We start from the raw sequence: 16,717 nt of genomic DNA, 5'->3' as shown, positions 1-16,717 counted from the left end.
AAACGATAGGATATAAAAGGCAGTTTATCCGAAGGTTGAGAGTAGGGGAGACCGGGGATAGTTGTAACGTGGGTCAGTTGTAACACTTCCAATTTCTCCAATCAGGGCTAAGTTTCAAATGATGTGACTCATCCTGTGCATGCCCAACTCAGTTCTGCTATCACATGTGAAAAATCAGCACATTTTGTCAAACACAGACAATTTAACACGAAAAAAAGTAATTTGTATGCCAAAAAGTAAGTTTTTCTACTTTATTTCAATTTCTAATAGCATTATCTGCTTTGCAGTTAAACTCATCAAACTTAAATTATGTTATTTGTATGTCTATGGGGATATATTCTGTGTAGGTCTTTAGTGCTAATGTTTTAGCCGTTGGCTGTAATGTTAGCTAGTTCATGGCTATAGGAGTCTGGGTCAGTTGTAACAGCAACAGTCTGGGTTAGTTGTAACAATAATGCAGATGTTACAACTTACCACACTTTTACTTTAATTTATATTAAACAAGTTGGGGCAACGACATCAGCAGAGAGAGCTTCACTGGTCGCATTTGTATATGCGGTTAATGCCATTGGCAACACAATTCCTCCACTGTTTGTGTTCCCACACATACATTATGCAGACCACTGTGTCAGAGATGGACCAGTAGGAAGTACTGGTAGTGGAAATAAATCAAGGATGGGTGCAAGAAACAGATTTCCTCATCTTTCTGAAGCACTTTGCAAACCACACCAAGGTAAGCCATGATAAAAAGTAATGGAATTGCGATGCTGGTGAACAACTACATTTTTTCAGCTTCATTGTTATGTTCAAAATTGGTGCAAGAGTTGTAGGTTATAATGCCCACTGAGCCAATGAGGCCAAACTCAAGGAAGACCAATCAAAATTAATGAAATAGTCAGTTGCAGAAAATTCCAGAATTTGTCTTTTTTGGGGGGTTGGAATATGTTCAAAAGCTAGATTTCTGCATTCTGTCACACACACACACAGCTACATAAATGGCTCTAAGTGCATTCATGTGTTGAATAAACAAAGATTACATGTTAATATTTTGTTAGTACCCTTATTTCATTGTGTTACATTTCACCCCGGGATATGTTACAACTAACCCAGACTATGGGGTTAATTGTAACATTTCACTCTTTGTGTTTGAGACCATACCATGCAATGGGTAATTGTGCTGCAGAGAAAATAGCTGCACTATTTAATAGCAGAGACATGTAAATACTTTGCATTACATTTTGAATCCACTACCTTAAACGAGCTCCAATTTACAGATAGAAATGTCAAAAATGTTACAACTATCCCCGGTCTCCCCTATTAATTGATTAGTGCTGAAGCAACATTTTTATATTTTAGCAGGCTTTTTTTGGTTTTGTTTTGTTTGTTTTTGTTTTGTGGGATTGCTCTTACATTTTTTTTAAATCTCTAATATAAACTTTTTCAACAACAGTTTGTTTAATCCAGTGTCTATTAAAAAATCCTCTTTTGTGTTTGGAAGTGTTTGAAAATGTGTTGCATTTGTATCATATTATTTAAAAATCTTCATCTAAACAGAGAATGTTGTCTAGTAAAATGTGTGCATCAGTTCCGTGTTAATTTACAAAAATGTATAACCTAGTGATGGCCCGCTTGAAGCTGACGCTCCGGAGCGTGTGTCGAAAAAAGACAACACACTGGTTCAGAAGCACTGTGTCGAGGCTTGCTTCGTTTGGCAAAAGTCACGTGACCAGTGACGTCCGAAGCTTCATTACGCACGTAACTGCTTCGGTACCTGATTCAAACGGATATAAGGAAGTGAATCATCCACGGGATTCGTGGAGTGTGTTGATGGTGACAGAGAGCGAAGAGGTGATCATTCCACTGACAGATATGGAGCCAGCGAGGAAGAGAGGACGTTCTGGCGTGTGGGAATATTTTGAGTTGATTTTGCTCAATTCATTTTATCTGCCGAAGTGAAAAACTTGAAATGTCCAAAATCATGTTTTCATAATGGAAATATCATTACAGCATATGACTTTAGGAACACTTCCATGTGAATTAAAGCTAATGAAGACTACAACAATGTATTTGACACTATACGTACATTACATTGCTACACAGTTTAGAAAATCATTTTGTTTATTGTTTTTAGGTGATAGTCTGCAGGACCCAGGAATACCTGCATATCTACCAACTTGCAGTGTAGTTCCTGCACTCCACAGCCTCTTCTGTTCCATGCAAGTGGATTTTCTCCAGGGCAGGAGAAACTATTTCTAAGAAAAGAAACAGACTCAGCCAGCGCACAGTAACACTAATCCTCTTTTTAAATGTAAATAACAAAAGGGCTACCTTACATTGATCATGTTTTTACTTTGCAAGTTCTTGATTAGGGGTGGGTTTTGATTATCGCCTTTCTGATTACAATCCATGCTAAATTGAATAAAGTGATATTGATTCATTAAAATCCCGTGTCGATTTGTAAATTAACGTTATTATGCCTGAAACGCCAGCATCTCAGGTTAAACCTCACAACATGTCGTCAAACACCATACAGCTAAAACAGTAACTGGGAGCAGGTTTACGGATTCTGCATACAAACGTGAACACAGAGCGCGGACCCGACGCGTCAGAGTCAGATTTTGGTGCGTCGTCGGGTCCGCGCTGTGTTTGCCTCTTTTTTTCCCCGCTGGCTTCTGCAGCTGCAGGTTTCATAACTCTCTGTTTACATCTCTAATTAAGTCTCACATGTGTCAGCTTTCTTTTAATAGATACGAAATTATGGATATATACTGTTAAATGATCAGAATTGTAATATTTCTGACTGAGGCAAAACTTTCCAGATTCCAATCAAATTGAATCGGATCCTGTATCGAATCAAAAGGATTCTACAAATCAGTGACGATGCAGCCGTACTCAGCTCCCTAAGCATTTTCCCTTTCCAGTTCACAATCAATCCCACCCCTAGGTCACAAATATGTATAGGACAATTGGCCTCATCTAATATTTTGTATGAACCTGTCCAGCTGTCCAGTGATTAAACGACAAGTAGATGGAGGCAGGACTTCACAGCAGGGGCATACTCCATAATGTGCTGTGCATTCTCATATGTATATTATATATATTGCTCACTTATTGTATTTACCAACATCAAGGAGTTATGAGCAAAGAAAGGCCACACCATAGTGCATGTTTAAATAGGGAAAGTTTATTGATCAAAATGTATTACGCAGATACGCATTACATTTTTTTCAGCCCCCCAATCGAGAAAACAAAACCAATTACATGTTCAAAGCAACGGAACGGTGGCCCAATATCAGAGAGAACTCCACTCTTGAGTGAGCACTGATAATTGAGCAGTCCGTTTTATTTTGCAGATTCAAGCTGCTCTTCAAAATTTTCACCACCAGATGTCACCGGAGAGGACTGTGTTGAAAAGCTTCGAGTAATGAACCGTTTTTCAATACAAGCTTCAGTGCTTCGGAAAGCTTCATTTGGCCATCACTAGTATAACCTCAAATTACCTATAGTTGTCTGTCTATGTTAGCCACCGTCGGGCCACAGCAAGGGTTTATGGCCACTTTTTTTTCAAAATAAATCCGATTAATACAATAGGTACAACTTTTATTCTGAAATCCCGGCAGAGCGGACGTGTATGACGTTATTGTGGCACGCTCCTTCCTCTTGCTTTCCTTGCTAGCACGTCCATTTAGTTAGCTAGCGAAACAGGCTCTTTAACCCCGTAGGGGAACTGTTATGAATCATTTGACCAGTGTAGTATAATAGATTTTTTTGATTTTCATAATCTTGTTAGTAATTGATATTGGAAAATGAACATACGAAACGCACGGGTAAGTATAGAGAAATTCACTCGAGAGCCACGCTGTTTCTGCACAGAGCTAAGCTAACGTTACAGGCTGCAGTTTAGCTGAGCAGATATCGCCGGTCAGCTGTGTGACCCTTTTTATGTGTTTCTTTCAGCCGGAGGACCTAATGAACATGCAGCACTGTAACCTGCTGTGTCTTCCAGAAAATTATCAGATGAAATACTACTTCTATCACGGCTTGTCATGGCCACAGGTAACGAGCAGTGCTGATTCCAGTTTCCCTGTCTCTGCTAATGGCACTGCTCCTATCATACATACCATTACAATGTGTACGGTTATGTCTCTAATTGTTCTTCCGTTTAAATCGTTCCAGCTCTCATATATAGCAGAGGATGAAAATGGGAAAATTGTGGGATATGTGCTCGCAAAGATGTAAGTATTAGCGAGCATATTTGTATCCTGCTGTCACTTTTAAGAAAACGCATTGATTCTTATGACTTTTGCAAACTCTTTATAGGGAGGAGGACCCAGATGATGTACCTCATGGACACATAACATCCCTGGTGAGTCGGAGCACCTGCGACACCTCAGACAACTCCTTTGCCTCTTTTTCTTCATATTCTGTTGGGTGCTCCTTTAGGGGGTTCACCACAGCGGATCTGCCTCCAATCTCATCATGTCGCTAGCATTTCCTCTGTCATTCTTCATGGTTTTCATCACTTCTTACTGTCTGGCACCTCCATAATATATCCACTATTATTCTATTGCACATTTGCAAACTAGCTCACCTTTGCCTCTTTATCTCCAAACTGCTCATCCTGAGCTGTCTCTCTGATGTACTAATTTCTGATCGCATCCTTCTTGGTTACTCCAAGTTCAAATCTTAACATCTTTAGCTCTTAAACCACCAGCTTCACCTAAAACACTCTGTCTTCTAGGCAGTAAAGCGGTCCCACCGACGTCTGGGACTGGCTCAGAAGCTGATGGATCAAGCCAGTCGGGCCATGATAGAAAACTTCAATGCTAAATATGTCTCACTTCATGTTCGCAAGAGGTACTGCGGACTCTTGGCTTGTTGCAAACTAGGGTTTATCTCTTTGTGTACATAAATGATTGTATGAATTCCTATGTACAAAATGTGTTCTGACTCCAATTGTATCTGTAAGTGCTCCTGTTTTCAAGAAATGTTTTCTCCCCACTGCAGCAACCGAGCTGCCCTGCACCTGTACTCAAACACACTTAAATTCCAGTAAGTATTTCTGTTTCTCTAGCAACATTACTGTTAAGTTTTTTAAATGTAATTCATGTACTACTACAACTTTTATTTTATTTACATCAGCTGGGCTACAATAGTTTAATAATACTGGTAGTCGATATAATTTGACCTGTGTTTAGTATAATTAATCAGATAACTGTATCACAAATGTGATGGCTACTTATATTGGTAGATAATTATAAGATTGTTATTCCCAGGTACTACTGGGTTTTGTTTTGTTTTTTAAAGTCTCTAAAGGCTCAGTCTACTTTTTTCTTTCCCTCACCATGCTTTAAAAATAGTTTTAAGGGTCATTTTCTACATGATTGTTTCTTTGTGTATATAGATGAAAGAATGTTGGTTGGATTAGTGATAGTTTCAACTATAACTCTCATTTTTAAAATCCATTAAAATTCTGTTTGAAAATGTGCTGAACAGCTGAATGTTTTTGCACCAACTTTAACTGATCTACTATCTTGTCCCTTCACAGGATTAGTGAAGTAGAGCCCAAATACTACGCAGATGGGGAGGATGCCTACGCCATGAAAAGAGACCTGGCCCACATGGCTGATGAGGTACTTGATTTTTACATCTTTTTTAAAAAAAAATATGAGCTACTTTAGTTTGATTGTCACTCACTCTGAATTGCCCCTTAATATGAGCATGTGACCAAAATCTGAATGCGTTACTTTTTTTTCTTTTCTTTTTTTTTGGGTCCCCTGGTCATCTCACAGCTGAGGAAACCCGGAGCACGCGTGCCGGGTCAAGAGGCACAATCTGGCCAAAGTCCGTCGGGGTCCGGTGACCATGAGAGAGAAAGCGAGAGAGACAGCGGAGGAGAGAGCAAAGAGCTGAGCGAAGTCAGCGAGGCAACAGAAAGCACAGATGTTAAAGATTCCTCTTCTGATTCACAGTGACACTGCAGCTTTAGACATTTTTAAAATCATCCCTTGCATCCAGTTTTTATCTATTTGCCATTTCCCCTGACCTTACACACTGATTATCTCGGCACCAAAAATGCTCCAACATTTACGTCACTTTTTTATTTTTGGTAATTCTGGTTATTTTTTTTTTCCTGCAGTGATGAGCAGAGACTTTGTTAATAGCATCAATCTACTCAGTTATCTAAATTAAATACAAATTAATTACTGGTCTGGTCATTTTTATTGGATTATTGTCATTGTAAAAGCTGTGTGAGGTTTAAGACTGCCTGTACTTTTCAATTGGTCTTTATTTGACAGAATAAATCTGTCAAATAATACTTCTTGTATTTCATTTTTGTCAAAAAAGGCATCAAATAATGAGCATCTCTGAACGAAAACCAGCAGAGTCGGATAAGTTATTCAACTGCCACCTTGGTATTGTGAGTGATGATCTGATTAAAAGTTAAAGACCCCAAAAAATAGGATAAAAACCTTGATGATGGAATAAACTGATAAAAAGAAAAATTCTTCCACGTTAATGATTTAACCCAACTCATTGTGTCTGCATTCTTCCTCCGTGGGCTACGTCCTTTTTCCAAAAATGGTACTGTAGCTTCTAAGCTGAACTAATCCTCTGCAAAGAGTTTGTTTTTAATACATACAATTAAAGATGGAAAGGACATCATAGATATCTGTCCTCAGGTAACTGGTTGAACACATGACAAGGAGATAAACATGAATCACTTGTGAGCATGCCACCAGTTCACTATATGGTGTAGGTAGGTGTAAATACTAGAACAGCTGCCACAAGTCTTCAATCGGAAGGATTTTGATCTGTAAAAATGAGTGCTTGTAAGCACGGCCACTGTGGAAACATGTTCGATGCCATGTAGTAATGGAATGCTGAAGTTCATATTAAAGTGTCATCTACTCAGCCCATTTTTAAGCCTATTATTCATAAGTGGGGAAGTGCCTTTACTGTCAAATTTATACTTTAGTGACTCCTACTGGCGGAGAAAGACTACTGCATGGCTTTTCACAATACCTACAGCAAGAGTTCAATGCCAGGAATGTCATGGGTCTCTATAACAGGTCACAATGGGACATAGTTAAGTGTAACTAAATTCAGATGAGTTTACTTTTCCTGCAGTGAACTGAATAGTTGGGCCATGACTGTTTACAGTTGAGCTCAAAGATTTTGTTTACTTTTATGTAGGGTGTAGCAAGGTTCAAAGGTCATTCTCGGTTTAAACTGAAAGACACAGCTCCCTGCTGCATTGGGACTCAACAGAGACTCCCTTCAATCAAACTGTTCTTTCTCAAATGTCATCCAAAATGCGTAAGTTAAATACCAGTTGTTTTTTTTAATTGTTTGTGCAACACAGTCTGTTTGTCTGTTTGAGGAAGGAAACGAGTGAAAGAGAAGTACGTGACAGATAAGAACAAATTATGCCTAATGATCTTTGAAAGAGTTAGACTCTCTCTGACAAATTGCAAGAAGCTCAGCTTCACACCAGCAGGCTGTTTAACACCTCTCAGACAGAGAAGTCAACAATGTTGTTGTAAATCTTTCTGTGTTATGATTTCATAGCAACAGTGGTCTTTGTTTCTGTTTTTCTTTTCCCTCCTAATCTACATAACTGACTGTTTTGTTTTTTTAAAGTCAAGGTTGCTCCCGCTCACTCATATTGTAGCCATGACAGTGTATAAAAAAATATATATTTAAAAAAACATAATAATAATAATAATACTCAAAATAACTTTCTTTTTTCCCCCTCAACTGAAATCAGCTCAGTGCAGCTGATTTCACTCAGGAACCGGCAAGGAGAGCCCAATCAGTGAAAACAGCTGTTGTTTGACTGAACTGAAAACCTGCTGTGGGGTTCAAGAGGAGGCACGAAAGAGAGAGAGAGGAAGGACTATACTAGAAAAGGTTTTCACATGCACAGTCACACACTGATGGCTCAAACTGAATGTGTGAGTGAGAAGAAGCGGGGAGGGAGGGGGGGTGAGAACAGCAGAAGTAAGTAAGTGTGTGTGAGAGAGAGAGAGTCAGTCAGAGATGACTTCCACTCCACCCACATCCATCCGTGTCCAAAGTGAGGGGGAGGTGAAGCAGTTACTGCGCTATTAACTGGCATCATTTAGTTCAGTTTAGTGTGGAGGAAAGACTAGTCAAGACTCCTGATCAGGTATGACTCTCTGCACGTATGACACTCTTATTGATTTTTATTTGTTTTCCTGTCTCACCAAATCAGCACTGGTAGTCAGTTTAACACTTAATGAACATGTTTTTGTATTAAAAAGGCGCATGCTGTTATGCAGTTAAGGTTTGCATTGCTTGATCGTTTTATGTTGTTGTTGGCGATAGACAAACCCCCCCCAGGGCGAGTGATGTTTCATAACTATAGACGCCTCTACTTGTTTGTGCTTGTTTAAAAAAACACTAAAATGGTAGAAAAGGTTACTTTAGTAAAACAGGAACTGAAAAGCTATAGTAGCAATAAGGTTAAGACTAGCCTTAATGAAATACTGCGGCAGGTTGTGAGGATAGGATGTGGTGATTCACCAGCTGATCGCATGGAGAAAGAATGAAGCGACTAATGGAAAAGGGTGACACAGGCTGCAAAAATTGAACTCCTTTTTGCAGGGAGTTTGGGCCATGCTGAAATACAGCAGAGTCATGTTAGCAGGTCATCTGTTGGGAGAGTGCACATTTCAGCTAAAGAGAGTGCTGATGAGTGATGTTTGGCTTTCAAAAAAAAGGGAAGTTGAGGGGGAGAAATGGAGAGAATGTGTGCGTATTGATTGTGTACAAAAGGGTATGATCCAGCAAGACAACACTCTGATCTTCCTCTTTTTGAATTGCAATAAATTTCCTTTAATGTACAGTATTTTGCAAAGTTCAGGATTATCGTGCGCTGAAGAAAAACCGCCGTGCTCCAGCCACACTCATCTTTCTTTTTTCTTGAGAATAGACCTGGGTGTAAGTTTCACCCATAAATTATAGTTAAAAGCGTGTCAAGAAACTGAAACCTATCAGAAACGATCAGTTAAACCTCTATCAGTAAGACCTGGTAGTTTTCTTTGTCTGACTAAAGGGTAAAGCCAGTTCTCCGATAAACATGTCCTGTCGTGTTCATCCTGAACTGGAATATACCTGGGTATAGTCTTCTCAACCGGCCAAGACATGCTGTAAAGTGAAAGGCAGAAGGATTTAAACCTTTATTGGTGAAAGTTCTTTTTCCTTCTTTTTTTCTTCTTCTGTAAAACCACCTGTAGTGTTGAGCACAAACATCCCCGCACAGTTGTGCGCCTTGTGGTTCGTCCTATTTTTAGGGCAGCTTGAGATGCTGTTAGAGTTATTTTTGCACCTTGTGCAATTCTGCAGTCTGCCCGGTGCAAGCAAGCAACACATGCCAACCGGTTTTCTAGTTGCCTGCTGTTCAGGGAAACGCAGCAGAGTGTGACCACGTTGAAAAGATGTGCTACAGTAAGACGAACATGCTCATTTCAGCTCTACAAGTCTCTCAAGAGGAAGTGCGTAGGGTCTATTGGAGGAAGGGGAAGGGTGGAGGTGGTGGAGGGGACTTCAGTAGAAAGGGTGTAACAGTGGGTTTAACAGGTTTTCTCCACCAAAGGATACTGATCAGCTTGCATACTCCCCTCTTTAAGAAAGGGTTAACAGAACAGAGCTGATATTTCATGCTAGCTTATAAATGAAAGCAATCACTGCCTTTATACAGAATTCCACCCAGCTGGATCAACAATGAGTTCCCATGTCAAACTTCGGAAGGAGCGGGTCAGTGTGGTGGACTACGACATTCAAATCAAAGGTAAAAGGCATGTGGTGGTTTGTGCCACACTGAGAAACACAACCTCTTTATTTCACACCATCTTAACTCTGATCAGTGAAACCAGTTTCTAACCTACTTGTCACAGTAAGTGTGTCTTTGTCGGCCTTTCAGAGGTTCGCTGTCAGCTTGTAGACCAACTGAAAGTATTGGACTTGCAACTTGAGCAAAAGAACCAACAGCTGCAAGACCTGACAGACTACCTGCGTCGACGGGGTGAGATTGAAAGCGAGTATGCTCGTTCCCTGGAAAAACTAGCAGAAAGGTTCACATCAAGGATAAAGAGGTAATTGCACACTGCACATAACGTGCTAAACTACACAGCAGTTCATTTCAATCTTCAAAGTTTGTGTCCTTTTGTATTTTTTTTCTTGTTTATGCATGACCACGCTCAGGAAGGAGCCCAGTAGTAACTCTGTGTCCCAAGTATGGCTTACTCTGCTGTCCCAGACCCGCCAAGAAAGTAGGGACCATAATGGACTGAGTGAAAGCTGCAACAACTTTCTCACCCAACCTCTCACACATTGTGTGGAGTACACACAGCGCCTTGCAAAGAAGGTACTACTGCAAGCGCTCACCCACGAACACACTGCCATGCACTTCTGCAGTGCAAATGACATAATACTTGCTCTGTTATCGTTTTTCCATTCTCACTTTAACCACCAGTTCATGTTTTTCCAAATCTTGATATTTAAAGTATGACGTGGGTCACTGTGTCCTTGCTGTGTCGTGTCATCTCACTTCTCTGATATTTTGTCTGTGTTTTCCAGAGTAAAGACATCTGCATTCAGCTACAAGATGGGCTACTCAAGGTTACCACAGAGCTACAGGCGGTATGTGAGAAACCAACCACACAGAATGTTTTCCGTTTCTTAAGTACACAGAGGAAAGCATTGCTTTTTGTGCCTGTGTGCAGGCATGGCGAACATACTACCAGTACCACTCAGACTATGTCTGTGCAGAGGGGAAGCTGAGGGAAGCAGAGAAGCAAGAGGAAAAGCAGAAGCAGAGTGCAAATAAAAAACTGGAGAGGCTGATAGAAAAGGTAAATGCTTGGTGTCATGTGCGTGCATGCACGTATCATGTGACTCTTACTGACAATGTTTATGTGCTGTAGAGACAAATTAAAGTCCAAGAAATAAAGCTGAAGTGCAGCAAGGCCCGAAATGAGTACCTCCTAAACCTGGCTGCAGCCAATTCCTCCATGAATAAGTACTACCTGCAAGACATCTCTACTCTCATAGATGTGAGTACATCAGTCACCTTTTCCTTTCAACATACAAAAACCCTACATAGCACTCAAGGTCATGATCTCTCATGTCATTTGATACTCCAGCGCTCATTGTTTCCATTCCTTCTGTCATGATCTGAAAGCTCCCGAATGAATGAAGTGATTCTAAATTCAGTTTCCTCCTCCAGTGTGCAGATACAGGTTACCACACCACTTTGGGCAGGGTGATGCAGGCCTACTTGTCAAGACGGTGGAAGGCCCAGGATAACCTGAGCGCAGGCCTGCAGCAAATAGAGGAGACCGTGTCTAGACTGGACCAGAGCCGGGATAGAGACATCCTCCTGCAGGACAACTACAACACCTTCTCTATGCCCCTACGCTTCCCCTATCAGCCCCACGATGGGGACCAGGTGTGTATTTTGATTAAATTATGTAAAGGAACTTTATATATTAAGTGTGTGGAACAACTCTAGACTCCCTTGCATTCTGTCGGTGCTGTGCTTTTTGGAAATCGAATTTCCCAGAGGAACCCACCCGAGGGATTAATAAAGTTCTATCTTATCTTATCTTATCTTATTTCAGGTTACTCAGGTCAGTGCGGAGTGTGAGATGATATGCGAACTGGAGACCAGATTCAAACAGATACAAACTCGACTGCAAGCCGTCACCCAGGAAACTGAGGAGGTAAAGAAAATCGCACCAACCAGGGCTGCTCGTTATCATATTTTGAATTTTAACGAGGCTGCAAATAGTCTATGAAAATTTCTTCTTGTTTCCTTATTCTAATTTTAGTTAAACTTATTAAAGCATCACAGCCTCAAGTACAGAAAGGAAGTAAAAGTGCTTAAAAGTGATGAAGATGCAAAAGCACTATAATAAAAGGCGAGAACGCCTTCCACCTCATTATTGACTATATTTAGCCCTTTTTTAATAGTTCTCATGATCTCAGTGTGTAAGACAAGTATAAATCTCAGCAGTTCTGCTGGCACTTGAAAGTGACATAATGTCTCAAATGTGGGTATCTACACAACACACCTCTCACCCTGCTGCTCTCACATAGGTTAATAAGAGCATGTCAGCAGCCCAGGCTTCTCTGCTGGAGGGCATCGGCGATGATCTGGAGCCTTCATCTCAGGAGGGCAGCACTGAAAATCTGACTGTAAAGCCCAGCGCCACTCGACGACGGGCCAGCCTGCAGGAAATAGAATACCTCTACTTTACTGTGAGTCGGTAAAATTTGGGGGCAACAGCAATGATGTGCAGTTGGTGTGGTAACGATAAAAAAAATACTAATCTGATCGGTGTAATTTGTTTTACAGAAAGTAAAGGAGTACCTCGTTGGCAGCTCTCTTGTATCTAAACTGCAAGTTAAACATGATCTGCTTAAAGAAGCTGTAGAAAAAGGTATTGCTTCTGCATTTCTCACGTTACAATACCACAAGTTGTTGACTCTGTGTCACAAACAAAATACCAAACACAGAGTATTTCTCCTTTTTAAAACGGATTGCTCTTATCATATGTTACGTCCTTTTTCTTTTCTTCCCAGCTGAAGTATCAAATGACCATCAGCCTCGGTATGAATATAATTATTTTTAACAGTTGTCGCTGAGTCATCGTTTTTATTTATTCATGCTACCAGTCTTAACACTGTGCCTCCACGGTCCTGTGTGTCATTCTCCAGACACACTGGGAAGTCTATGCGTGTCAGAAAGAATCACCCGAGTGCCAATTTGATGCACAGCCAAAAACTTTTCAATGGAGACATGCTGTCCTTCATAACGGTAACACCGGTTTCCTCTTTCAGCTCTCTCGTTGTCATTTTAGTTTTTCCCTTTGACTCGTGATGAGTCAGTGAAATTTATTGTTTATTTTTAATTCAGGCATCAGGACAACAGATTCCAATTGTTGTGGAAAGCTGCATTCGCTATATCAACCTCCATGGTGAGTCTTCATTGCTGAAGTAACATTAAACCATTAGATGTTATTGTAAAAAGACAACTGCAGACACACATACATCTAGCCTCTTGTGTTTAAAAGTGACTGAGGGAAACAGGCACTCATTTTAGACCACTGCGATAATCTGTCTGCCCATCAGGACTCCACCATGAAGGGATATTTAGAGTGCCGGGGTCTCAGTTGGAGGTCAATAACCTCAGGGACGCTTTTGAGCGAGGTAGGGGTGTGTGTATTTGTTAGATTAACTTCTATTCATAGCGCTCCTCTCCATGGAGCATTAATAATGTGGGGCAGTGTGCCATGGGCTTCCCCTGCAGGAGAGGACCCTTTGGCTGAGGGGAGTTATGACCTTGACTCGGTGGCTGGAGTGCTGAAGCTTTACTTCAGGGGTTTAGATAATCCACTCTTCCCCCTTGACAGCACCAATCTGCTCCTGGAGCATGCCCGTGAGTGTTCTTGTGCACCTGTGGATATAATTAGTGTGGCTAAGGATGCTCAGCAGCAACTTCTCTTTTATTTCATCACCTTTTTGTTTTCCAGAAATAAAGAATGAGGCAGAGCGAGCAGCTGAGCTGAAAGCTGTGATTTCTTCCTTCCCCGAGCCTGCTATCATCGTCATGAGATACCTCTTTGCATTCCTTTATCAGTGAGTGTCGTTACCTGTGACTTGAATATGGAAAACCTGAATTTTTGCCTTGTTTTTTCTCATTGCTGAATCATTCTGTGAGAATCATTAACATCCACTGTTAGTGCAGTTAAATAAGATTATATGAGGTAAAAACAACCAATAAAATTAACCAACTTTAATTTTTCTTTGTTTCTTTATTTACTCCTCTCTCTCTGCCTTCAGTGTGTCGGAGTATAGTGACGAGAACATGATGCAACCTTACAATCTGGCCGTGTGTTTTGGCCCGAGCCTGATAAGAGGGGCTCATGATGACGACGTCGTGACCCTGCAGCCTCAGATCAATGCCCTGGTGAAGGACATCATCATTGAGCAAGAAAGCATCTTCCCCACTCAGAGCGAAGTGCCGGGACCAGTTTATGAGAAATGCATGACACTAGAACTGGATGACGGGTACAGTGAAAAAGTGTAGTTCACATAACATGCGGGGGTTGGGGGGTGTATTGTGGAATGATTATATTATGCTCTTTACTTCACAGAGAGACCAATGTTGATGGAGATATAGAAACTGAGTACACCCCTAGCAAAGATGGTAAGTTTATGTGGCTATTTCAGTTCATCGCTTCATTTAAAAATATATAATGATGTCTTTGAAGAATAACAAAGGATGTATACATTTGCTTTGCTGCAGATTTAGAAATGGGTTTTTTGGCTGACAACAGCACAAGTATGTCAATGTCTGGAGTAGCAGCACCCAGAAGGGGAGAACGCCCCAGAGCTAATAGCAGCGGGGCACTAGAACACAAATTAACAGCTGCACCAGGAGGAGGCAGCTTCGGTTCAGGTGGAAAGTGCACACTTCAGATTCCTGTTGGGCCGCAATGTAAGCCAAGGAGGATGCCCTCTCCTTGTTATGGGCAAGAGTAAGTAACCCAACAACAGCTGACTGACTGTGCTTGAGTAAAACATAATTATTCAGACTGATCTTTCTGCATACAGCTACCAGCGACGGTCATCTGAGGATATAGCCTCTCGAGTAGATAAGGTGTGTCTTGTTTTTCTTATAGCTCTCTGTTTATAACCTAATAAATGTCTTTAAAAAGAAAAATACCGCATCATTGTGCAATGAGCCAACTTTAAATGAAGCCATTATAAAGGGTTCTCACAGTAATCTGTGTCTGTAGCTGTAAGCGTTACAACATCAGAGGTTGCTAAAGGGGACAATGAGCCAAACTGTACTTGGAAATGTGCTGCTGCTAAAGAGCAAGTGGCTGGGCTGTCCTTCCTTTTTTTTTTTTTTTTTTTTTTTTTTTGAAAAAAATCCATTTTTGATAACCAAAAAGAAGAACTAAGTGTTAACGGTAGCAAGAAACCCACAGTCTGGGTTTCCTGCTTACGAAAATCTGAGTGGTGTTCAGTAAATTACTATACAGAGTAATTAGTCATTGCCAAGAGCGGCGAGCAGAAACAGAAGTTCTGAAGTCGAAAAGTAGAGAAAACGGACACTTCCCCCTGTTTCCTCTCTCATCTGTACTTTTTTATTTTCACATTACAGGAAGTCTGTCGCCAGATGGACTCAGTCTTTAAGGAGCTTTTGATTCGACAAACCCATCAGGATCCCACCCCCACTGTGTCCTCCCCCTCAGTCCAGACTCCCCAGAAGAAAGGAAAGCAGGATGGGCGCAGGGGGAGAGGAATAGGGCTCTTCAAATCAGCAGATGCAGCGGACTGAGATGATCAGCAATGGCACAAGAAGACACACGGGGCGAGGGAGAGATGATACTAATGGAAGTTGAGGTGTAGCGTGAAGGCCTTTGACAGTAGCTTTCAGCACATCTATTTCTAGAAACCTGAGATCCTTGACTGAGAGTCCTTTCTCTGAGGTCTCCTTGACTCAGTCCTGTCTTACGTGTGATGTACAGCAGATTTCCACAGGCCTGCGGTACTATGTCAAAACTGTGAACTACTTGAAATGCACCAATGTGTTTGTAGGCATTTTTGATATTTGCACTTCTTCTCTTATTATATTAAACAGCTGCCCTGCCAGTCAATAATTTTTAGTCAATACAGGCATAAGTGCACACTCTTAATCAAATTTCTGTCAAAATGAGATGCTGGCACAAAGTCAAGAAAACTGTGAATGTTATAGTTGTAAACGTCAATTCCTACTTATCTCTTTATGATTTATCTGTATATTTGAACTACATGCTGATTAAATAATTTGTCTAGGCTTACTGCTTCATTAGATGTGTATGTAAAACATGACTATAACTTGCATTTCTTTTCTTCATCCTGGGGTTTTATACATAGAATAATATATTCGGGCTTAAGTAAAAGTAGTCGAGATGCTCCTTTCTCATGCAACATTGGCTAGATGCCTCTGGGGCCTCCTTCAGTAATTGAAGGCCAGACGAGATGTATTCTTTTCAGTGTTTTCTGGGTTTCTCCCAGGTGTCCCACCCTGTGGATGTCCCTGGGAAAACCTTCAGTGGAATATGCTTGGGACGCTATTCCAAACATCCAAAATCGCTCCAAACATCTAAGCTCCTTACCCCTGCACCACTGCTCAATCTATACCAATATCTCTGTTGGTGTCTTGTCCTGTTTAATTTATTTAAATTTGATTTATATTGCTTCAAATCACTTAAAGGTATGTTTAAAAAAAAATAGGCCTCACTCTTCTTTACTTAGGGAAGCAAATCACCCTGAACATGGAAGGATCATCATTTATTAACAAAGCACCACAATCAGGTCGTCTGCTGACTTTCACCAAGGTGTGTCTCAGTAGCCTGAGTACATTTTTTTTTTTAATGATTTTCAATTTAGGAGAATCACAAAATATCTAATAAAGAGATTTCTTAAGTTCCCTCAACTGGACACTCATCTTTGTCCAACCTGTCTATAAAGGTGGAGATAATTAATGATAATAATTATTATTATAATATATATTATAACTGAATTATTACATATTTTTCAAAGGCAATGTCACAAATTTCTGTATACCCTAGATCCCCAAGGATGTCAAACTCATTGTAAATCATGGGCCACATACTTTGATTCTAAGTGAACC

General features: G+C 40.7%; 2 protein-coding genes across 4 annotated transcripts; both read left to right on the top strand.

Annotated features, from left to right (window-relative positions):
* Positions 1-3,629: 3,629 nt before the first annotated feature.
* Positions 3,630-6,915, top strand: naa10 (N-alpha-acetyltransferase 10, NatA catalytic subuni). 2 transcript variants are annotated; one of them, XM_082520118.1, is made up of 8 exons: positions 3,630-3,827; positions 3,958-4,056; positions 4,177-4,235; positions 4,321-4,366; positions 4,742-4,857; positions 5,008-5,052; positions 5,549-5,634; positions 5,773-6,915. In XM_082520118.1, exons 1-8 carry the CDS (start codon positions 3,807-3,809, stop codon positions 5,973-5,975), a joined length of 675 nt encoding a protein of 224 aa, XP_082376244.1. In that variant the 5' UTR covers positions 3,630-3,806; the 3' UTR covers positions 5,976-6,915. The 2 variants fall into 2 exon arrangements, with proteins under 2 accessions (XP_082376244.1, XP_082376245.1); XM_082520119.1 differs by having other exon boundaries at positions 3,631-3,827; positions 5,549-5,633; positions 5,793-6,915.
* A 141-nt stretch (positions 6,916-7,056) lies between these two features.
* On the top strand, positions 7,057-15,877 carry LOC309697910 (rho GTPase-activating protein 4-like). Of its 2 annotated transcripts, XM_082520116.1 has the most exons (23): positions 7,057-7,320; positions 7,772-7,914; positions 9,728-9,817; positions 9,950-10,121; positions 10,231-10,393; positions 10,606-10,668; positions 10,752-10,880; positions 10,953-11,081; positions 11,255-11,476; positions 11,649-11,750; positions 12,127-12,288; positions 12,386-12,470; positions 12,613-12,640; positions 12,748-12,847; positions 12,947-13,007; positions 13,162-13,239; positions 13,340-13,468; positions 13,563-13,668; positions 13,873-14,100; positions 14,187-14,239; positions 14,339-14,570; positions 14,647-14,692; positions 15,203-15,877. In XM_082520116.1, the coding sequence occupies exons 3-23, from the start codon at positions 9,751-9,753 to the stop codon at positions 15,377-15,379; spliced, it is 2,532 nt and encodes an 843-aa protein (XP_082376242.1). In that variant the 5' UTR covers positions 7,057-7,320; positions 7,772-7,914; positions 9,728-9,750; the 3' UTR covers positions 15,380-15,877. The 2 variants fall into 2 exon arrangements, with proteins under 2 accessions (XP_082376242.1, XP_082376241.1); XM_082520115.1 differs by lacking the exons at positions 7,057-7,320; positions 7,772-7,914 and adding an exon at positions 7,925-8,173.
* The last annotated feature ends 840 nt before the right edge of the window (positions 15,878-16,717 follow it).

Source organism: Aulonocara stuartgranti (genome assembly GCF_965226115.1).
Source record: "Aulonocara stuartgranti genome assembly, chromosome: 20".
Lineage (NCBI taxonomy): Eukaryota > Metazoa > Chordata > Actinopteri > Cichliformes > Cichlidae > Aulonocara > Aulonocara stuartgranti.
Note: the sequence above shows the minus strand (reverse complement) of the source record. Positions and strands in the feature narration are given on the sequence as shown.